Raw genomic sequence first — 21403 nt, 5'->3', positions numbered from 1 at the left:
TAAAAAATTTTAAATTGTTTTTTTTTTTAATTTTTAAAAAAAAATTTTATTAAAAAAAAAACAAATCGTCGTAAAATCGTCGTAAATTACAAACGATTTTTTTTTAATTTTTTTTAAAAAAAAAATTTATTAAAAAAAAAATCAAATCGTCGTAAAATCGTCGTAAATTGCAACGATTTTACAACGATTTCATAAAAGATACAAAGTCCCACATCGGTAGTTTTGGAAAATTTGTTCTAGTATATATATACCTACTCATAACTATTAAACAATCAGTGTATCACTATCATCAGAGTAACCACCGGCCACCACGGATCACCAACAGCGATCAACGCCGACCACCGGCGACCACCAACGGCTACCACCGGCGACCACTGGCGACCACCACCGGTGACCACCAGCGACCACCGGCGATCAACGGCGACCACCACCAGCGACCACCGGCGACCACCGGCAACCACCAGCGACCACCGGCGACCACCGGCGCAGGAGGAGCCACCGCCGCTGGAGAAGCCACCACCGCCGGATGAGCTATCACCACCGGAACCACCAATGCCGGAAAAATAATAAAATCGTTGTAAATTTGTTGTAAAAATTAAAAAAAAATTAAAAAATCGTTGTAAAATCGTCGTAAAATAAATAAATAAAAATAATAAAAATAATAAAAATCGTTGTAAAATCGTTGTAAAAATAAAAAAATAATAAAAATCGTTGTAAAATCGTTGTAAAAATTAAAAATAAAAAATAAAAAAATACTAAAAATCGTTGTAAAATCATCGTAAATTAGCGACGAATATAAATCGTCGCTAATTACAACGAATTTACGACGAAATTTGATTTACGACGATCGATTCACGACGATTTGATTTTCGTCGTAAAATCGATGCAAACACTCATTTACAACGAATTTACAACGAATATGGTGGTTGTAAATGAGGTGTTTTCTTGTAGTGATTGTGAATTATATAAAAGTATATATTCGAAAATATAAGGGTATAAATTGTGGAGAATGTATAGTCGGAATATGTCCCTCTCCCTCCCATCATTAGGTAGACTAAAGTAAAATTATAAATAATATTATTGATTGATAAATGAGTCAACAAGTTCAGATTAGTTACAACTTATGCAGTGAGTACATATATCTTAGAGAAACCAAAAGAAAACATAATGATATATTATGTCTTCTGGATTCTTTATTTGTGTATATAAAATTAATAGTCTCATTAATAAGATTCACAAGGAAAAAAGAAAAAAGAGACTGTGTGACAATTAAATTAAAGCATATTAGAAAGCTCCATCAAGTGGCTCATCTCCTCCATTTGACCACCAGTACTTGTTTCCTCCAAAAGCCATTTCTCAATAAATGTTAATGGTGGAGTAGCGTTATGATCATCATCATCATCATCATCACCATCTTCAATAACATCATGACCACCGTTAACGTTATTCTCCGAAATCTTTGGACGAGTATCATCATCACCGTTGATTATTTTGCTATGACCCTCTCCCCAAGAACCTTGTAGCTGCTCGTATGGAAACTGATTGTGATGATGATCCATAAGACTGTTAGTCGGATTCTGCAATTTTTGTTCCAAGAAGGTAGCCGTGCTACTCTTTGGGGATGCTTTCATCCAACCTTCGAGAAGGCGAGAAATATTTTCAGTGCTTGAAGCATAAGTAGATCTATGATTAATGGTGTTTCTTGTGGCTGAAGTTTGCAACGAGTTGTTTTCTGAAATGGTTCTCTCTTCACTCTCGGATTTGTTGAGCTTTTTCTTCAAATGGGTGTTCCAATAGTTCTTGATATCATTATCAGTTCTTTGTGGTAGATATGAAGCTATGGACGCCCATCTTAAGATTCAACCACATCCATATGTACACAATAAGCCGATTTAGGATTCATATATATCATTATAAAAAACAAAATATTCAAAAGATGAAGAGATGTTGCTTTTTTTGAGATTACTTGTTACCCAATAGGGCTTGTAAGTGAATGATCATTCCTTCCTCATGAGGAGTAAAGTTTCCGCGTTTAATTCCAGGTCTCAGGTAATTTGTCCATCTCAGTCTACAGCTTTTGCTGCATCTCAATAACCCTTTAAAAGCCAAAGTTGCAAACATCAGGACACATATGCAAACAAAGAGCTAGAAAATAACAAAAATTAAAACAATAAAATAGGTTAAACATAATGACCAGTGTTGGTGGGAACAGATCTCCAGTTCCCAGGACCGTGTTCTTGGATGTAAGAAACAAGAATGATGTCTTCTTCAGGAGTCCATGGTCCTTTCTTGATCCCTATCTTGTCACAGCATGGAGGCCTCCCCATCTCTCTCTCTCTCTCTCTCTCTCTAGATCTCTAGAGTTTAATAATGCTCTCATTATAGATGCATAAATATATGTATATATACATAAATGAATTAAATGCAATATGTGTATGTATATATGTCAAATTAATTGGGTGACTTAAAGAAGAGGGAAGAACTTTTAAACCTGCTTTTCTTGACACCCTCTTTTGGATCTACCAAGCTCACGAGTCACTCTGCCTTTTCCATTGAATATTTTGCGTAGCCAATTTATTAACGAAGATAGCTTGAGCTCCATGATCAAAATGTATATCTCCCCTAAGAAAACGTTACTGAATTATTAAGTAAATGATCCACCAGATGTATTTATCATCGATTATTGCCATAACAGGAACTCTTTAACATATCGTAGGTAAATACATAGTGTGTTGATAGAAATATATTGCTTAATATGGAACTTTCGTTGGTAAATTACTTATAATCATTGCGGAATTGATGGAGGACTCGTGTGTGGATTATGTGTTACGAATAAATATTTTGATGATTAAATCGTAAATGGGGGAAGACTCGCAACTCGCAAGCTATGTGACATTTTTGTGATAATAGTTGTAATGGTGGTAAGAAAGCGATCGACATAAAGTGTGAGAAGAAACACAATTCTTGAATTGATTTCCTCCATGATTAAAGTGAACCATTCACTGCAACTTGGACATCCTCAAGTTTAGAAAAGTTAAAAACGCGGAATTCAGCAAAACTTGAAACAAAGTAGGAATCCCTAATCGCACAACTTTACGTGTGCAAAAATGTCACAAAGCTTGGCTCTCTAGATCCATGTCTTTTGCTGTACATGCATCACGCATCTCTTGTTGCCGATTTACAAAAGTTTTATGATTAAGTTTGAAAGTTTAAAGTGTGAGTATAATTCCACCTAGATTTAAAGCGCTAGCTTCTATTATTTTGCGGGTTAAAAATGCAAATTTTCCTATAATTATATCATACCAAGACGTGCAAAAGACCCATCATTATATTACCATTTGAGTTTCTCTCTGAACCAATCCAAACCAAATTGAATGTGAATATGTCTAAACCAATGAATCGAAGTGCTTTTATAATCCAACTCTTAATTTTAGTATTTAAAATTGCTGAGCTAAAAGCCGATACCGACCTTTGGTATAGCCGAACCAAACAAAAATTCGTTGAACATTTTAATTATAATTAATAACCTAAATAAGCCATTGCTATATTAATTAAAATAATTCCTTAGATTTTATGTAAAACCGAACCGAATGCAATCCAATTCCAAACCAAACCAAACTATATGCGTTAAACCAAAGCGAAACAGGGAAAATTTAAGCATTCTTAAAATTGAATGAACCCAATATCGAACCAAAGCAAATTACCGAATACTGGCCTCACGGCCCTAGTCTATATATGTGATGACGAAAAGAAGAAACCAAAAAAAAAAAAGCAAACTAAAAATGAGACAAGTCCAACAAACTGCTTTCAAATTAATGAAAGAGCAGAGAAACAAAGCATATCATCAATACCATATGTCCTTGTCTTAACTACCAACGCTATACAGTCTATATCATCCATCTTAAAAGTGCCGGAGAATCACATTATATCATATCATTCTCCCCCACACAAACGAGACAAACCCTTAATTTCCTTTCCTTGTCTATATATTCCGACTGCACACTTTTGCTAAGAGATGTAAAAGATATGTGGTGACCAAGAGTGAGAGCGAGACCGAGCAGTCAAGTCAAGTCCGCAGACAATACCCGATCACAATGCTGATGAATGCCACCACGCAGACAAACAGCAGAGGGAACCCTATGTGCACTTCTTTCACTATCTTCTTCGTCCTCAGTTCCGCCTGCATCATATATAACACACGACCTTTTGTTAGTAACTATGAAACTGTTTCGGTTATAGGAGGAACAGCTTATGTTGTCACTACTACTAACTCTCACCAGCTCTTGTTGCAAGCTTTGTCTATGTTGGGAGCTTATAGACCGCTCCTCCATTAGCTTCGAAATGGTTGAATCAGCCTGCAACAGATGTTTAACTCTTTAACAAAGTTCACAGTGCATAAAAAGGTAGCACCTGACTTTGATAACCAAACCTGTTTTAGCTTGGATTCAAGAGCATTGACTTTCAGCTTCATCTCCTCGATGTCTTTAACCAGCTTATATTCATCCAATGCTTTGATATTCTGAGCATCTGTTTTCTGCAGCTCGACGTCCCTTGGTATCTTTGGTTCATCAGGATAAGTCACACTGTTAGCTGAAGTTACTCCATTAATAAACCCTTGATCCCCAGGAAGATCCATGGCCATATTTGTGGGAGCATCCAAATTATGTGTTGGCTTTATCCCCTTTCCATCATTTGCATCCTTATGAGACCTCATTGGCTCAATTACAGTTTCTTTTGCCATCCTCAATGTATCGTAGCCACCTTTAGTTGCCTTTAAGTCATTAGCAGGATTCAGATCTTCAATATAATCCATGATGCCCCTTTTTTGTAGCTTTAACTCCTTTGCATCATCTGCTGCCTTTAACTCGTCATGTCCAACCATCCTAGACTCCTTAACAATCTCACCCTCCTAGAAATATAAATGTTGGGGATCAATAGACTAGTATAAGAAACTGCCTATAACGCCTAAATTGTGTGATTGTAGGCTAAGCTTAAATGGATTTGGTATAACCGAACTACACTAACTGCTTGGCAATTAGTCAATGACTCTTCATATATTACTAAAGCTCAAAAGCTTAGTCGTGAAAAGGGCTAAAATACTCTTCTTACATATTGTGGCGGAGCAAGGATCTCTGATTGACTATATAATCGATCCTTGAGGATGGAATCTTCAAATACAGCTTCCTGCTTCAGTTTCCCATTAATTGGAGATAGTTCAGGTGAGTCAGAGGGCAACACGAGGGTGACTCTCAGTTTGTTTTCCTCTATGTGTTTTCCTTCCACTTTGGAGAACTGCCAAGAATAAATGATTATACAGATACACTTGACAGACCAAATAACTCAATTTAAGGATAGGGACGGACAAAAGGTGTTGGAATGCTTACCATGCTAGCTGTGATGTCTTCATCAGTTGTTTCCGCAGGCACAGTAGTACTCTGGATTAAGAATTTGTCTTTGCAAAGCATATCTTGAGGTGGTTCTTTGAAAGCTTGCATAATGACTGCAAAAACAAATACAGCTCGATTCATCATTCAGTTTGAATTTGAGTGCTCAAACAAAATCTGAATTTGCCAAAAACGAAAGTTCTACGTAATGAGAACAATGTGAACTCTTTTGGACAACTACAATGTGAACTCAGAAAGCCTAGGATCCTAAAAAATGTCCAAACGGTGTTCAAAATCGAGAACTAAAAGACAAACTATGCATATATAAACATTCCAGTTCATTTCCGACGCCAGTAGACCCATGGAAAAACCGAGAAATGTGGTCCAATAAATGTAAGCAGTGTTCGAACGGATATCAGAAGTTGGCATACCAGAGAATTCACAGGATGATTTTGGTGCAACAACGCCAACATTTGGACGGACACAGTACTTCTTTGGTGATGTAGTTTTGACCTGTCAAAATACCCATACCACATCTAGTTTAGGTTTGCTATCCCGAAAAGAAAAAGAAAATATACTCGATATCCTGAAGCCAGAAAGAAAGAAATGAAGATCAAAAACAAATGTGTTTTAGACCTTAAATGCAACAAAATGATGGGTTGTATTGGTAAGCTGCACCACGCATGTACTCTGCTTCTTCAGATCAACTGCAACAGAGAAACCCAATTAGTCAGGATAAGAGTTACAGACGATTAGAAAAGCAAGAAAAATATATTCTTTTAACGGCTTCCATCTTCGATTATGAACAGGAATGAGAGATAAGATGCAAAATCACAGAACTACACCAGATACAAATCCAGAAAACTCCTCAGTACAACATAGTGCATACACCTTAACATTACATCAGCTCATGTTGCATGAGACAGACCCATATATCATAGCACCACTATGATGTAATTCTAATTAGAACAAATTAGTTGAGAACTCAGTGTCTTACTAACTGAAGTAAAAATGATCATAATGCAAGTGATAAGAATCAGTCTCCTGACATCTGACTTACCTACAAACTTCAATGTTCGTGGTTGAATATCCAACAGCGGCATATTCATGTTGCTACGACAAAATCTGGTTAAACGCGCTCGAAATCACTTGCACCAGGACTCTCTCCGCACCTATCTCAACAAAATGTAGAAAAAAAAAAAACTAGATCAGCTCAGAATCACTCAACCATGAAACTTTTGATACTCGAAAGGACAACAAAATTAGATTAATAGTCTCTTTGGGACAAATCATAAACCTCTCTCTCTCTATGATTGGAACATAACAAAATCTAACCAAACATTCAACCAGAACAACAACGAAATCAAAAAACAAAAATCAATAAGTAGCGATTCAGATGGAAGTATGCAGGTAACGGAGATGTATCGAGTTCACGTAATCGTCCTCCGTCACCAGAAACGAACCACCGCGCTGACTCGTCGACGACGCGTTCTCAAATCCGACCGCGTGAACTCGTCCGATGACTCAAACGTGGCTTATTTTACCTTAATAGATTCGCTTTTTGGAGGGATCCGGCCTTGACAACTTGTCGGCAACGCGCTTTCGAGTAGCCGGAAAATCAAACCGTCCTAGTTTCCGGAGCGTGCAGTTCGACGACGATCTAATTGGAAAGGCTTATGTAGTACTCAACTGCTTATAATTATTGAGGAAAAATAGAACGACGACGTTTTCGAGGAAGCGACTCCTCGGGATCCGCTAGCGAATAGTAGTAAACTCAGATCACATGGATCTTCCGGAGCCCTATCGATTTCAATTTCAAAGCAAATTCCAAAGAAGAAAACCTCGAAACTCGAGGAAGAGCCAAGTTTAAAAAAAAAAAAAAAACCAACGTTGATCAATGAAGTAGGGCGATGAAATCAGAAGAAAATTATACCGTGTATCCAGTCCTCGACGAAGAACTTGAGAAGAAGCAGCGATCGAGAAAGAGAGAGAGCGCGATGGAAATTTCTATGGAAACCTAATCTGAGGGAAGGGTGGGTAGAAGAAGAAGCAGTGAAGGCAAAGTATGGAAATGTGTTCATAAACATCAAACATTAAAATTAAAAAAAAAAAAAAGTATGGTACTGAGACGGAGATGGTGAACATTTGTTGTACCTAACGGCAATTACTAGACAAAATTTGTTACGACTAAAAAACTTGCCATAGATTTTTGTAACGGGCCTCTGTTCGGGGTATATTCTACATCTAATAATAATAGTTTATCGTAATAAAACAAAAAATAAGTGAGATTGCATTTGGTAGATGCGAAAGATTCTGAAATGAGTGCACTATAATAAATAAATAAAAAAGTTTGTAATTTGAATGCTTATGAAGAGGATTTACACGCGTGATTGTGATTCGATTCCGATCATTAATACCAACTTCTTTCTTCCCCTTTTATTGATTTCCCTTTTAATTGCTTTCCCATTTCTCTCTCGCGCACAAAGATGAGATTTAAATTGCGTAATCCAATATTCTGAAAACGTCAACAAAATACCCAAACAGATAACATTGGCAAAAATTTTTTTATTGTTTTATTGATAATTCTCTGAAAATATACGTGGGATTTTCGGAATAATTTCCAATAAGGATATGAAAACAAAAACAAAAACTCTCCCGGAAGTAGTATATATAGAGTTCCTCGTCCGAAACTTGTGACATATGAAAATATGACTGTAGTTAACTAATACTCTAATAGTACTAATATTCGTTTTAGATATCCAAGCCTTGTATGTACATTGTTTTGTCATAGGTGTAAAGCAAGAAACTATGTTTTCATGTGCTTTTTTACTTCAATCCCAAATAGCAAATCTATATTTTTGAGTTGTAGGCACTACAAATCCACATATTTTCATTGTGATATGGAGTATTCTAATAAGCATTAGACCATCACACACTTAGTAATAATTGGATTAATCTGACGTTAAATTCATTCAGATTTCTACGTAAATGCGTTATTTCCTTGGTGATTATCGCAATTTCCCGCATGAATCAGATGAACAAAGAAATATGGTTAAATGGGCGAGCATTCGAGTCCCACCAAATTCAATAGAGAGAGCCCACAAGTTCAGATTTCAGAGAGTCCACAAAATTTAATTGGGGGCCCACATATTCCACAGAGATGTTTCTTCTTCCACTGTAAACAAAAGTACTGTCAAAAAGAGAGATAACAAAAAGAGTCAAAGTTAGGAAAAGTCTATCTATAATCGATTATCTTGACCTGTGATTTTTTATTAATTTAACACAAAAATAAACAAAGAAATAAATAGCGATCAGTCACCTACCCACATTTGGACCTCGTGCCGTGCGTGTCTAGATAGAAGGACAAGTACACAAGACAGGAGGAGCAAGCATTATTCACAATTTTTTGAGAGAGAATTCAGCATTTGAGAAGCTCAAACACTTTTATTCTTTCCAAAGGGGTGCCCTGAGGTATGTTGTTTGATTCCCTTTCTCTGCTGTGTTTCTCCATTTCTCATCATGGTTGATATCTTAGATCGATTCTTCTTCACATGTTTGCCTCCCATCAATTTTTTTTTTTCCAAGTCCGAATCTATGCTTAGATCTGTGAAGAAATGGTCTTGTCAATCTTATGATCGTCGGATCTATTGATTCCTTGCTTGGGTTTATCACTCTTCTCTGGAGACGTCTTGACCTTATAATCTGCAAAACTTTTAACTCTTATTATGGCTTAGATTTTGATTAAGTAGATCATCCTGATGACCCGTGTCCGGTTTGTGTTTCTTTCTTATCGATAAATCTTTGATGGGTTTAATCAAGATCTATTCTTTTGTTGGGTATCAAGTTTAAATCAAGAACAAGATGTTAAAATAGCTCTGATGTTTAGAATTATTTGTTGTTTTTGGATCTCTTTGCATGTATGTTCTTTCTATGTTTATATGTTGACAAAAATGGTTTTTTTTTTCTGTTAACTTAACAGATCACAAGAGGATACAAACTATGGCCAAGGGAGTTGCAGTTTTGAGCAGCAGCGAGGGTGTTAAGGGGACTATCTTCTTCACCCAGGAAGGACAAGGTAGTTTTGCTTAGAGCGCTTTAAGTTTCTTGAAGCCATCTTTTATCTTCTGGAATCATTAGAATGGTTTTTGCAGGTGAGACCACTGTGAGTGGAACAGTTTCTGGACTTAAGCCTGGTCTCCATGGTTTCCATGTCCATGCTCTCGGTGACACCACTAACGGTTGCATGTCTACCGGTATTACTCTCTTTTTACTTCTGTGAACACCTTTCTCAAAATTTTTGTATGGATTTAGGAGATGAGGGTATTTGCCTACATGATTTTTATTACTTCAATTGTTTGTTCGAGGAGCTTATAATTATGTCTCGAAATAGGGAGCTCTAATCATCCTCAAAGTAATTGAAATTGTTATTAATCCTTTGGTCAATCTCCTTTTCTAGGTCCACATTTTAACCCTGATGGTAAACAACACGGTGCCCCCGAGGATGCTAATCGACATGCTGGCGATCTGGGAAACATCGTTGTTGGAGATGATGGTATTCTTTCTCAACATCTGTGTCTCTGGTCTCAAGCTTTTTATTTATATTATCTGAAAAACTCTTCATCCCATATGTTTGCTATTCTCTCTCAAACGTGGTTTATGCAGCCTTAGTTTTGTAATACATGTTTCATCTTTTAACAGCTTTTGTGTTCATGGGTTTACACAATTTCTTCTTTTTTTTTTTTTTTTTTGCTTTCTCAGGAACTGCCACCTTCTCAATCACTGATTGCCAGGTTCTTAGCTGTGTATCTATTTTTTTGTTTATGTTTTCCCTTTTACGGAACTGCTATCGTCAACCAATGTTTTGTGTTCGTTTTACAGATTCCTCTTACTGGACCAAACTCTATTATTGGAAGGGCTGTAGTTGTCCACGCAGACCCTGACGACCTCGGAAAGGGTGATGACCTTTGGCTATTGTTTTTTTTTTTTTTTTAAATCTTTCTTATGTGTGTGTAATTACCTAAATTTACATTGTCCATAAGACGACTCTCTAACCTGGACCCTCACTTGGTTTGTTACATTTTCAGGAGGCCACGAACTCAGCTTGGCAACTGGAAACGCAGGCGGCCGTGTTGCTTGCGGTATGTAGAAATAAACCACATTTTCTTGGATTTTCTGTGGAAAATCATCTGTGTAAATGAATCAAAAGTTGAACTCCTTGATTTCTGGCAACTCTTATGTTGAATTTTGGGTTCGTCTGAAAATAAACCACTTACTACATCATGTCTGTCTAGATGTATCATAGTTTTTAAATGATTAGAAATTAACTGTAGGATCGTGGGACTTCAGTCCATAGAACCACATCTTCTGGATACTAAGTTTCATTCCTGATGACTACTCATTCGATCTAATAGAGTCGGAGAGAAACAATTGACTGACCTTTGGTCTACCATTTTGCAGGTATCATTGGTCTTCAGGGCTAAATTGTTCCTTCTCCGAAGAAGAGATGGATGTAATAAGGAGGTCCTTCCTCTAGACCTGGCTAGTTTGTGTGTATCTTTTGGTGTGTGGCTATGTCTGAGCATAGTGGCACCATGCATTTAAGTTAAGACAAAAAAGAAACACAGAAAATTTCCGATCTTTTATCATTTCATGAATAAAACAAAAAGAGTTGGTTAACGATAATAAGTTCTTAAATACGACATGCCTGGTCTCGATGGATATGTGAATACTTATATTGCTAGACTTGTTAAAGAATGGATAATTTAGTGGTTTTTGTCTTATGCATCACTTAGACCAATGCTCATGGCAATTAAATAACACTTGGTCCAATGTTAATAGGAACTAAATATCACTTTCCCAATGTTAAGTTACAGTTCGGTTCCCCAGTCACCTATTTATTTTAGGGTAACCCTTTGTTTTACTGCGTCAACTAACCTTCCAATGAACATTCCGCTTTTCTGATCATGTAAGTTATGCAAGTGGTTTATGCTCTTCTAATCTCTTTCTTATTGATAAAATCAGAATTGCAACGTACATCAATTATACATTTCTCTTGGACAACCTTAGATGCTCCATTCGAAATAGTGAACACAAAAAAACCAATATGATATTGGAAACGTTTCATGATCAATATTTATGTTTTGACGTCCTCCGGAGAAAGAGTCAAGATACCTGACTGCTCATTAACCTTGTTCAGCAGAAGCATCAGAAGTGGAACTCTTGATAGCGTTCTTTGTGATCCCACCATTATCAACTTTTTCTGTGCAAACCAAACAAAATATATATCAATAATGTGATTAACAATACTCAACACCACCATATGCTCTCTCTCACCTTTGCTCGTGTCAAAGCGACGTTTATCCTATGCCAATCTCCGAGCAGTGAAGAAGCAGAGCTCCTTGGTTTCTCCCGTGACCTCACAAACGATACCAATATGCAGTCTTTATCTCTTCCCTAAAGCATTTGAGCTCATCAAATGGTTGGCGATTGAAAGATACACGCTTTCTAAATAAAAAGCTCAAGAAAAGAAGAACGGTAAGAGTCCTAGAGCCAAACCTGATACTTGTCAATAGTATGTATCTCCACCGACGTCGTTGGAATTGCTTGTTGAATGAGGCTCGCTTGTGAGTTATAAGGAGTAATGATTCCAATATCTTTACTATCCACTCCATTGTTCACTAACTCCTCCACGATCTAAGTATACCATTACTAAAATAAGCCCATGTTTCTTGTAGTTAAAATGCATCTTTTATAACAGTACCTCAGCTATTATGGAAGCTTCAACTGGATTGTTGATCGCATTCTGATCCCTGGCTTCAAAAGCACGCAGCATATCTAGAATACCATATCATATAGTCTCGTGAAAAATCCAGCCTATATGGCGAGCTCATGTGAAGAACAAGCAACTAGTAAGTAGCGAAAAACCTGTATTAATAAATACAACTGTTCTGGTTGGCTCCAAAACCTAATTGAAACATAAAAAGAATTAAGAATGTAATCAGATTATTAGTGGAACAAAGCCTACACAGAGTCAATGCAAAACACAATAATTATTGTAAAGCAAACGAGTGCAGCTAAGCAGAAATGCTTGTCTATCTAACAAAAGAATGCATCAATATCTGAAGTGGCGATAACATTTTTAAAGGTTGTCAAGGGCACGGCTAACCATATGCCATTGCCACCAAATAACCAGAGTTTAACTAGAAGGAATGTGATATATGCACAGACCTCGGTTTGGATAAACGTGGTGAGCTGCTTGAAGATGCATCTAATTTATAAAATGTTTAAGAACAACACACTGACCTTTCTAAGCCATGACGAAGTAGAACTGAAAGTTGAAAGCACAAGTGTGGCATTAGCTACTTCAGCGGAACCACAGCATAATCTATCTCCATATATCAAGGCATTTGAGAGTTCCATGATTCCTCGACACATTCGGTACTGCACATAAAAATGCATTGGTAAAGCAGAATGGTATACCCAATAACAATGAGTACTAACATAATCCCATTCTAGTAGATAAGGAAAACCTGGTTCTGTAACACTGAAATTGCCTGAGGATGAGCTTCTGATAACCTGCGAAACAAGCTTATTCCCATCCCATTCTCTCTAGCTTCTGTACTCTGATTTCATCAACACAACACTGATTTGAAGTTACTGAAAAAACAGGTACCTCACAAGAGCAAAAGGTAGTAAATGCTTTACCTGCACTAGTGGCGGCAGTTGATAGTGGTCACCAACAAGAACAAATGTAGAGGCAAACAGCAAGGGTCCTATCGAAACCTGATCCGTACAAGAAACCATGCATTTCTTAAATATTATTCCAGCTCAAACTCAATTGTGTCGACTCTTTCTTTCAATTTTTATACATAAGTGAGATTCTTTCTTAAAAAAGTGACAGTTGGCTTAGTTTTTTGTATTAAGCAAATTTGCTAACTATTTCAACATCCCCCTAAATTTTATCACAATATCCGAGTCGTCTACGTAAGAGTTGTATATCTATTCAACCTATTAGTTAGGAATGAGAGATCATACAGGAAGCGCAATCTGGCCAGCTTCATCAATAATGCATACGTCAAATCGCCTATTCACAAGAAAGGGACTATTGATTCCCAAACAAGTAGAGGCCACAACTTTGACCTGGTCCAACTTTGTTTTGATGTCGTCGACACTGCACATATCCATAGCTGCTACAAAGATAAGTCTCAACTACATCGAGAAGACTCCGAAGCTATAATAGTTGGAAAAATATATTAATACCTGAAAAGCAACTTTCTCGAACTTCTTCGTGTACAGCCTCGTCTCTTCCAATACGTAAAAACTCAATTCCCTGCAAGTGTATTCAAAATATATCATACGTATTGAAGTGTTCCTACATGTCTAAAAGTAGACACTTACGCAAAGAAAAAGGTTTTTTCCTCTCTCTTAAGAAAAAAAAAAATCATGCAGTTTATTCGCTGATATTCCCATAAATTCTTCCTAACTTCCATATGTAATAGTATTACAGTAATACCTTTTGACCCTACAGGTTTTTCTGCATCATGAATTTCAAGAAAAAGAAGAAAAATGTGACATTTCAAATAGAGATATTGAGAAAATCATATAACATAAAATTCTTAGCCAAAAGAAAAAGAATGAGGACAACCCGACTTCAACGTGCAACCTAGCACCACTTCTTTGTTGACATTCCCAATCTAGTTCAGTAAACTAAAAACTCATTTTAAAGAGTTGACATACTTTTCTTATTGTCTTCCTTAAACTAACTGTCATTTAGTTCCTTCTATATGTACAATCAAACTATAGAATGTCAACGTAATTATAAAATATTTTAGAGATGAATGAAAGAGTCATAATCCAGAAAAATAATAAGGTTGCCTAGAGGAATGAAGGACCTGCGCTTTTAATTTGATGAGTAGATTATCAACTGCAGAGTTTGTGTAAGATGCAAGCAGAACAGATGAACCTCTGATCAACAAAGCTTTCACAGCATGGACCATTGTGGAGGTTTTTCCTGTTCCAGGCATTCCTAAGATCAACGCATAGTCCTTTGCAGTGAGTATCTGAAAATAAAACAAGAAAGCAAGTCTTTTATGAGCTTTGCTACAGAAAAATTGTCGTTCAGAAATGCCCTAAGAAAAGCATGTTAAATAAAAGATCAATCGAACATAATAAAGCAATGACCTTTAGTATAGCTTGACGCTGATCATTATTTAAGCTCTTTTCTGACCAAATATACGATATTGCTGGATCCTGGCTCAGTATAGATCCATTTTCAAATCTAGGAGGCTACAGAGACATGGAAGAAAGAAGACAAAACGAAGCACGTGAAGAAGAATATAAGAAAGAAATAGCATTATCGTGTCAAGTGGAATACTGAAAAAGGTGAATCAGACATATCACCTCAAGATCCACAATCATTTTCCTGATGCCAATGCTACGTTCGTTTTGTATGAAAAGCTGCATGAGATTGAACCTTGACGAATATGAAGATCACAAATCAATATCGTGACACCCATGTAGGTAGGATTAATAAGTCAATAAAAAAAATTACAAAATCACCTCATAATCGAAAATGATGTCATGAATTCATCCTTGTAAATTCGCCATAACTCATGAGAGAGATTAGACACCTCAGAAGAAGGTTCGCTCCAAGGAAGACGTAATCGCTTGGATAAAGAAACCTTAGGATTGACATAGCAAAAGGAATATCCAGGACTCTTTTAGACATGACTGAGTAAGAACATTGAGACAAACTAAGCTAACTCCACAAACTGTTTAAAGAAAATCTAGGAGGAATGTGCTTACTGATACATGAGTGCGACTAATATCCGCTATAGTACCATTTGCAACGGTCAGGTGGCTGACTTCTGTGCGAAGAATCTGGATATGAAAATTTTGTAAACGAAAAAAGGGAAATAGCATAAACTAAGACTAAATGTTTTTAAAACATTGCCGTTAAGAAAAGATGGTAAATGACCAAAATACTTTCAATGTCAATTTGAAAAATTGATCACAAGTTTTCGCATCTAAGACTTTCAAATAAACATGCTGGTGAGCAAGAACATGGTTGAGAAAATTTGGCCCGTGCAGCTAACTTTATTGGTTCAAATTAACCATGCCAATAGAACAATCAAGAAATGAATTGTACCACGCGGTCTCCTGTTCTAAGTCTGCAATCCAGGTCATCAGTTGCAGGGGTTCCAGTCCTAATCGTATCTTCACTGGGTACTCTTTCTCCAGTTTCAGATGAGTTTTGACGAACAAACCGATAGATGAATCTAGTTTCTTTATGAGCGTTATGATGCTGAAACCCATCTTTCATGTCAAGAACCATAGAAGAAAGATAACTAGCTGAGTGGCTGCCCTTAGAACCATGTGGATGTGCAATGTCATTCCGTAAAAGCTGAAAACAAACGTAGATATAAGATCGCCAAAGCAGAACCGCTGAGTTTGTACTCCAGTAAAAATAGCAGGTATTCAAAGCTGACCTGCATCTCTCTAGATTCCAAGTCAATCAGCCTGTCCCAGTGTCGAAGGAAATCAAAATGCAAAGTTGAAAGATGAGAAACATGTGTGTCAAAGAGATCACCAAGTCCGCTACTCTCCGTGTTTCCACCATCTGCCTGGGTCATGCAAGACAATAAGTCCTAGAAGCTTCAATTCGATATAATATGACGAAGGTTCAACACGATGAAGATGGCCGCTCTTAAAACATGTAATTTGCTCTCAGGATTTATACACAATAAATCTGACCAACGCAACAAAATGGCAATCCAATAAGGTCGCTAGTATAAATAATGTAATATAAACCAACGGTTGATTACGTATATAGCGAGATGAAATACATCCATTAAGTCAGACAGTAACATCCAACTTACTTCATGCAAATTCAAATTTCAACCCCGTACATAGATTAATGTAAATATTAGACTTCGAGCATTTTTAATCATAGAAAGAAGAATATACCTTATGATAAATTGTGCAGACATCAAGATGGCGACAGTTACGGCACATGTTTGGATTCTAGCATCAAAATAATAAATCATACCATCATCAGGTAAATATTCCCTAGAATTTTTTTTCATCACCGGACATCAGAGCATACCCGTAACATTGGTGGCAATTGTTGGGTTGTTGATGCCACAAGGATGTCATTTGCAAGTTCATTACGACGTATAATCAGACCCACCAAATCTGATCTTTGAACAGAAATTCCCTTTACAAGTGAGCATTGAAAGCTTAGTGACTTCAAATATTATCTTGAGACTAAAAAAAGGCACATAACATCGTGACTTACTTGTGTCTGATCTGACTGCAGATAGTACAAAAGGCCATTATCAATATGCTTTAGGTACCTGCAAATGGGAAAATTGTGACATAGAAACAAAAGATGTTAACTACTGACTGTTTTCCAGCCAAAAAAAAGGAAAGAAAGAAAGTCAGCACATGAGCACCTCTCAGACATAAGGAGAGTGTACAAGATCACCTGTGCACTATGTTCCATTGATGACTGCACAACACAATAAAGATCACATCTTAGTTGTTAATAAGCTTTTGGAACTTACAAATTTCAACCGAATATCTAGATAGATCTCCAAACAGACCTGACCACTAGGAGCTTTTCCAGATTTAAACTCAAGAGGCATTATTTTCTCGTTCGCTGTGTTCATCTCAGATTCAACTATCACTCTGACTGAAGCATCAATCATTCCTTTCAGACCATATTTAGGGGCCCATGACATCTCCTCGATGTCAATTACCTGAGGTAAGAAAATTTGCTTATATACATAATAGAAGTCTCATAAGAGGAGATTGCTTAAAATAATCAACGGTTATTATGCAACTTTAAATTTATTGGTTTGGTTCAATGAGGATGCATCCGCTTGAACCAACAAATTGGTTCTGTTCTTCACCTGAAAGAAATGAAATCCTAAGAGGACAGAAAGTGAGAATAAGAGAGCCCTTCACCTCTGATATCTTAATCATTTTCTGCCCGTTGGTAGAACCAAAATCAACATTTGATATCCTTGAGTCCTGTTTACAATGAGCATCCCATGAGTTTAAGATCTTTCTGCCTTTAGGGTTACTAGAAAATCATGCATTTTAAGGGGGCGGGGAGAATCAGAGATAGAAGACGCACGAACTGCCTCAAAGATTTTACTAATTAGCAATCACACACAAAAATAAATATAAAAATCACTGCCACTACGAGCTTGGTTATGTACTTTGTTATTGGATATATGTAAGTGAAAGGTAGTATAACAGAAAATATGAGAAATATATGATTATCAAACAAGCACAAGCACATAAACGAGAAAACAAGTCCAACGCATCATAAGAGCATAACGCATTTTGATATGTATGCGAGACAAAAATAAAAATATCTGAAGAACAGACAAACAAAAGAGTAGCCAAACAAAATTACGGTCATCTACGGAAACAGTGATATAACAGCCCTAAGAAACTTAAGAAAGAATCTTAAATACAAAAATACTGGTGCACCTTTGAATATCTGAAATTATGAATCCAATTCAACATTTTCGGGATAGCTCCAAGTATAGTTGCTTTCACGTCTCCCTCATGCACTGTAGAGAAATATGAGCAGATAAGAAAATGCTTAAGAGACTTTCTTTAGGTCAACTATTAGCATTTTCTTTAACACAGAGCTTTTGAAGAAATTTGAATCTATAAAGCACATTGAGCAAGAGGTATCATAGCCATATTAATTCAAATTCTAATATAAATTAGAGGTATCCCTACCAAAATTAACTCAGAATTCTAATACAAATAAGAGGTATCCTACTTATATAATATGTGCATGAACCCTCAAATAATAGGAACACGTAATGTAGTAATTAACCTCCACATGCATATAAGCTCTCAATATTTTTCTTAATCACTATGCTCGCATATTCCTGCAAACTATCTACAGATGGAGACTCTTGCGTGAGACCAGCCTGGAAAACAAAGCAAATGGTTAGTACAGATTAATACACTACAACTGCAAGAAATAACCAAAATAAAATACTCATTGGTGTAGAATATACTCCAGTCGAAGAGTCTCATCAAAGGTAGTAAACCTGAAAAACTTGGTGTAGCAAGGTTCCAAGCAAGGCAGCTGTAGCATGTTCATTGGATCTTAGCCTCTCATCTAGCACAGTTCGCCTTGGGCAACCAAAACTTGCTGCAACCTGAAAGGTAGGACAGTAGCTCAGAACAAAAGCTAAAAAAACAATAAAGTTCATAGAAGATTGGTTTTCGTAATCACAAAACATAAAGGGAAGAGGAGAAGATACCTTAGTTCCAGCAATAAGGGTATCAGGATGAACAATTAAAAAATTATTTTGATGGTCCACGTCACACTTGCCATCCCCGTCAAAATCTCCGATAACATTGATTGAATCTCCTGGTGATACAGTGCTGTAAAACCTGGGAACAGTAAGCCTTCAGTATTCAGGAAGCAACTTAGGTTAGTTAACTAAGTTTCAGCCATCTGGGAACTGAATAAATGACATTAGCTGCCCCACACGCTAAGAGTATGAAAGTATGAAAGATTAACAACAACAATATGTGAAGTATGCTATCAGCCCACAATTGAAAAACTTCATGGCATGAGAATATGAGACCAAGACATCAAAGAACAAGGCGTAGTAGATGCATCAAGCATTGATTGGAGGAGCAAAGACCGCTTGAGATTTTTGCAGCAATTTGATCTGAAAAGCATGGATCTCTCTAAATTTCATCTTAAAAAACGTACCATTCATCCCAGAGATATAAAGCGCATACTTTTCCAGTGTACTCGTCTAGCAGGCGAAGAACCTGAGAGAAATTTGGTCAGAAAATATAAGCATGTACACGAAAGAGACCCTTCAATTACATGACAAACCTTATAAGGGCATTGAACCTTAGATGAGCCAACTGAGCCACGTTTCTCAGATACCTGAAGTACAAATCGGGACAATGAGAAACTTTCACATAAAAACCACATAGCTACCCCCAATGATGATAAAAGCCAACTGACCTCCAATACAAGGAAATGGTTATCTGGATTTACTGAAGTATGTTTTTTTAGTAGAGTAATTGGTCCTCCGTCTACAGCGGAGTCAACGACGGAACAGATGTTATCATCTTTAACTCTAACTTGGGGCGTCACAGTCCTCACATCATCAGCTGTTTTGTCATCAACTGAGATGACATCCTCCACTTGATCTAGAAGTTCAAGCAAGGCCTACAAAAAAAGTAAAATGCAGAAATAATATATTGATATGCTGTGGAAAACAAGTTTTGAAGGAAATAATGCATGTAGTATTGATCAACCACAGTTGTTCTAAGTTACGAAACGTACTACATACATGAAGAAGTGTCTTTGGTAAGCATCTAAAGGAGTGCATCAATTCTCAAATCATACCTTTTTATGTTGTCCAGCGCCCATAAATCCACAAGCTGCACTGCATGTTACAGTACAAGGAAGCTAATATAAAACAGAGCAAAGTTAGGAAGTAGACAAAATGTGATCATTGAACTGTTTATCAGGAAAAACATTTACCTTGTTGTGAGAGCATGAGAGTGACGGTGGGGTTTGGAAAGGACTGTCTCCGCTACTTGAAGTGTTAACAATTTCGAAATCCGCAGCTGGCGAAGGATTTACCCTTTCCACGACCCTAGTTGCTGCAAAAGCCGGCCTTTTGAAAGCTTTTTTTGAGGGTGAAGATAACCACTGCTCAACCTTGGAAGTTATAACTGGTGTAGGACATTGTTTCTGCACTATCTGCTGAGAGCATGGGCGAATGGTAGAAGATTTAACCCCTACTGAATATTCTGTCAAGTCCATCATCTTAGGGATTTGCTTGGCAGCTGCCCGAAGTCTTTCATTTACAGGAGATATTTTCCAAGTTATCTCCTCACCACCATCATCTTGACTTGGCTTGATCAGCTGTCAAAATAAATGAATCATGTAAGAATTACATGAATATACCATGTTGTCAGAGTTAATAGGGTGAATGGAATCTAGCAATTACATTAGTCGGTAATCAAGTCACAAATAATCACAAACTAAATTACAAAAAATAGAATATAAGGAGATAGAAGAAAAGAAACCACCATTCCAGGTGAGAATTTGAAGCGCTTAATGTTTTTGGAGACCTCAGGAGATGCCTCCGTGGGTTGCTGGTCCACATCTTTGGACTCATCAGGTTTCTCATCCAGCGTGATTGGAGGATTGTGAGGCCTTAAAACTCCGGTGTTAGTGGCAAGCCCATTAACATTCTCGGGATCAACTGGTTCGGCAGTGGAGACATGAGTGCTGGAAGTTGATTGGGAGTTCTGAATATGTCGAAGGAACAACTGCTGGATACCAAAACTGGAAGGTTGTGAGGACTGATTTGCTGAAGATTGTTTGTTTGATTTCAAAGCTGACGACTTGGCCTTCTTTCTTGGCGGCATTTCCAATGGCTACTACTGGAGAAGCAGAAATTTGGTGATTTGAACAGCAGATATGAAATCAAAACTCTGTGCATATTGACTTTGCCTAAAACTACAACCTTAATATAAATCTTTCAGTGATGCATTGTAACGTCTCATGGATTCGGATGTATCTTAATCTGAAACTCTCTAAACAACCAGAGCATAAAATCAAATACCTTTCGCGAGATCACTCTCAGAGAATCAAACAACAAATCCTGAAAGCAGTTGACGAAGCAGCCCCGGCAACTCCGAGAATCCGACAGATTTCAGAAATAATCGAGCTTCCACAAAACCTACACGCAATAGAAGCTTCCATAAACAAGCTCCGGAAATTCTGAAAATCGTAGAGGAAGTTGAAAATTCAGAACGAAATGTAGAACCCGACAACGAAAAGAAGAAACCATAATCTACAAGAAAACTGTTGACAAATTGAGAAAGTAAAACCAGCTTTCGTAGACTAACCGGGTATGGAGAAGTAGAAAGCGATGGTGCCGGAGACGGAGACGGCGACGGCGAGTGAGACAGTGAGAGAGCCGCGAAGTGAAGTTTCTGAACCT

At 37.2% G+C, this 21403-nt stretch overlaps 4 protein-coding genes across 8 annotated transcripts; 1 reads left to right on the top strand and 3 right to left on the bottom strand.

Moving 5' to 3' along the window:
- Window positions 1-1147: 1147 nt before the first annotated feature.
- Window positions 1148-2497, bottom strand: LOC18993993 (myb-related protein 306). Its single transcript, XM_006417582.2, has 4 exons — window positions 2492-2497; window positions 2195-2357; window positions 1967-2096; window positions 1148-1851 (listed from the first exon to the last, which is right to left on the bottom strand). Exons 2-4 carry the CDS (start codon window positions 2325-2327, stop codon window positions 1275-1277), a joined length of 840 nt encoding a protein of 279 aa, XP_006417645.1. The 5' UTR covers window positions 2328-2357; window positions 2492-2497; the 3' UTR covers window positions 1148-1274.
- A 1295-nt stretch (window positions 2498-3792) lies between these two features.
- LOC18993992 (vesicle-associated protein 2-2) lies at window positions 3793-7471 on the bottom strand. 2 transcript variants are annotated; one of them, XM_006417580.2, is made up of 9 exons: window positions 7318-7471; window positions 6445-6556; window positions 6021-6091; window positions 5816-5897; window positions 5385-5500; window positions 5110-5292; window positions 4430-4909; window positions 4278-4355; window positions 3793-4180 (listed from the first exon to the last, which is right to left on the bottom strand). In XM_006417580.2, exons 2-9 carry the CDS (start codon window positions 6491-6493, stop codon window positions 4067-4069), a joined length of 1173 nt encoding a protein of 390 aa, XP_006417643.1. In that variant the 5' UTR covers window positions 6494-6556; window positions 7318-7471; the 3' UTR covers window positions 3793-4066. The 2 variants fall into 2 exon arrangements, with proteins under 2 accessions (XP_006417643.1, XP_024008718.1); XM_024152950.1 differs by lacking the exon at window positions 7318-7471 and adding an exon at window positions 6929-7166.
- A 1192-nt stretch (window positions 7472-8663) lies between these two features.
- Window positions 8664-11102, top strand: LOC18993991 (superoxide dismutase [Cu-Zn] 1). The gene is made up of 8 exons (XM_006417578.2): window positions 8664-8855; window positions 9364-9459; window positions 9536-9637; window positions 9841-9936; window positions 10143-10174; window positions 10263-10338; window positions 10469-10522; window positions 10842-11102. Exons 2-8 carry the CDS (start codon window positions 9384-9386, stop codon window positions 10862-10864), a joined length of 459 nt encoding a protein of 152 aa, XP_006417641.1. The 5' UTR covers window positions 8664-8855; window positions 9364-9383; the 3' UTR covers window positions 10865-11102.
- A 280-nt stretch (window positions 11103-11382) lies between these two features.
- LOC18993990 (DNA replication ATP-dependent helicase/nuclease dna2) lies at window positions 11383-21390 on the bottom strand. 4 transcript variants are annotated; one of them, XM_024152650.1, is made up of 35 exons: window positions 21309-21390; window positions 21023-21139; window positions 20484-20840; window positions 19930-20316; window positions 19792-19854; window positions 19405-19611; window positions 19270-19323; window positions 19141-19202; window positions 18680-18812; window positions 18464-18574; window positions 18244-18340; window positions 17886-17968; window positions 17352-17417; window positions 16988-17143; window positions 16838-16893; window positions 16681-16738; window positions 16489-16599; window positions 16350-16406; window positions 15872-16006; window positions 15532-15786; window positions 15189-15263; window positions 14943-15064; window positions 14784-14856; window positions 14565-14669; window positions 14276-14443; window positions 13644-13713; window positions 13419-13570; window positions 13089-13166; window positions 12914-13006; window positions 12687-12824; window positions 12309-12348; window positions 12145-12218; window positions 11940-12077; window positions 11718-11837; window positions 11383-11643 (listed from the first exon to the last, which is right to left on the bottom strand). In XM_024152650.1, exons 3-35 carry the CDS (start codon window positions 20823-20825, stop codon window positions 11518-11520), a joined length of 4005 nt encoding a protein of 1334 aa, XP_024008418.1. In that variant the 5' UTR covers window positions 20826-20840; window positions 21023-21139; window positions 21309-21390; the 3' UTR covers window positions 11383-11517. The 4 variants fall into 4 exon arrangements, with proteins under 4 accessions (XP_024008418.1, XP_024008417.1, XP_006417639.1 ...); XM_024152649.1 differs by having other exon boundaries at window positions 21023-21180; window positions 21309-21377; XM_006417576.2 differs by having other exon boundaries at window positions 20484-20837; window positions 21023-21180; window positions 21309-21377.
- Window positions 21391-21403: the final 13 nt, after the last annotated feature.

The sequence above is a fragment of the Eutrema salsugineum genome, unplaced genomic scaffold (genome assembly GCF_000478725.1).
Source record: "Eutrema salsugineum unplaced genomic scaffold, Eutsalg1_0 scaffold_5, whole genome shotgun sequence".
NCBI classification, from domain to species: domain Eukaryota; kingdom Viridiplantae; phylum Streptophyta; class Magnoliopsida; order Brassicales; family Brassicaceae; genus Eutrema; species Eutrema salsugineum.
Note: the sequence above shows the minus strand (reverse complement) of the source record. Positions and strands in the feature narration are given on the sequence as shown.

Bases quoted from the DNA above. Each gene is read 5' to 3' on its own strand.
- LOC18993993 (XM_006417582.2), bottom strand. From the start codon at position 2,327: ATGGGGAGGCCTCCATGCTGTGACAAGATAGGGATCAAGAAAGGACCA. The intron at 2,097-2,194 runs GTCATTATGTTT...TGGCTTTTAAAG, and splicing joins ATCTGTTCCCACCAACACTG to GGTTATTGAGATGCAGCAAA. The intron at 1,852-1,966 runs GTAATCTCAAAA...TTGAATCTTAAG, and splicing joins CAAGCCCTATTGGGTAACAA to ATGGGCGTCCATAGCTTCAT.
- LOC18993992 (XM_006417580.2), bottom strand. From the start codon at position 6,493: ATGAATATGCCGCTGTTGGATATTCAACCACGAACATTGAAGTTTGTA. The intron at 6,092-6,444 runs GTAAGTCAGATG...TCTCTGTTGCAG, and splicing joins ACGAACATTGAAGTTTGTAG to TTGATCTGAAGAAGCAGAGT. The intron at 4,910-5,109 runs GTAAGAAGAGTA...TTATATTTCTAG, and splicing joins TCCTTGCTCCGCCACAATAT to GAGGGTGAGATTGTTAAGGA.
- LOC18993991 (XM_006417578.2), top strand. From the start codon at position 9,384: ATGGCCAAGGGAGTTGCAGTTTTGAGCAGCAGCGAGGGTGTTAAGGGG. The intron at 9,638-9,840 runs GTATTACTCTCT...CTCCTTTTCTAG, and splicing joins TAACGGTTGCATGTCTACCG to GTCCACATTTTAACCCTGAT. The intron at 10,339-10,468 runs GTGATGACCTTT...TTACATTTTCAG, and splicing joins CCCTGACGACCTCGGAAAGG to GAGGCCACGAACTCAGCTTG.
- LOC18993990 (XM_024152650.1), bottom strand. From the start codon at position 20,825: ATGCCGCCAAGAAAGAAGGCCAAGTCGTCAGCTTTGAAATCAAACAAA. The intron at 13,167-13,418 runs GTATGATCTCTC...TGTACGGATCAG, and splicing joins CTGGCCAGATTGCGCTTCCT to GTTTCGATAGGACCCTTGCT. The intron at 12,825-12,913 runs GTTTTCCTTATC...TTTTATGTGCAG, and splicing joins TTTCAGTGTTACAGAACCAG to TACCGAATGTGTCGAGGAAT.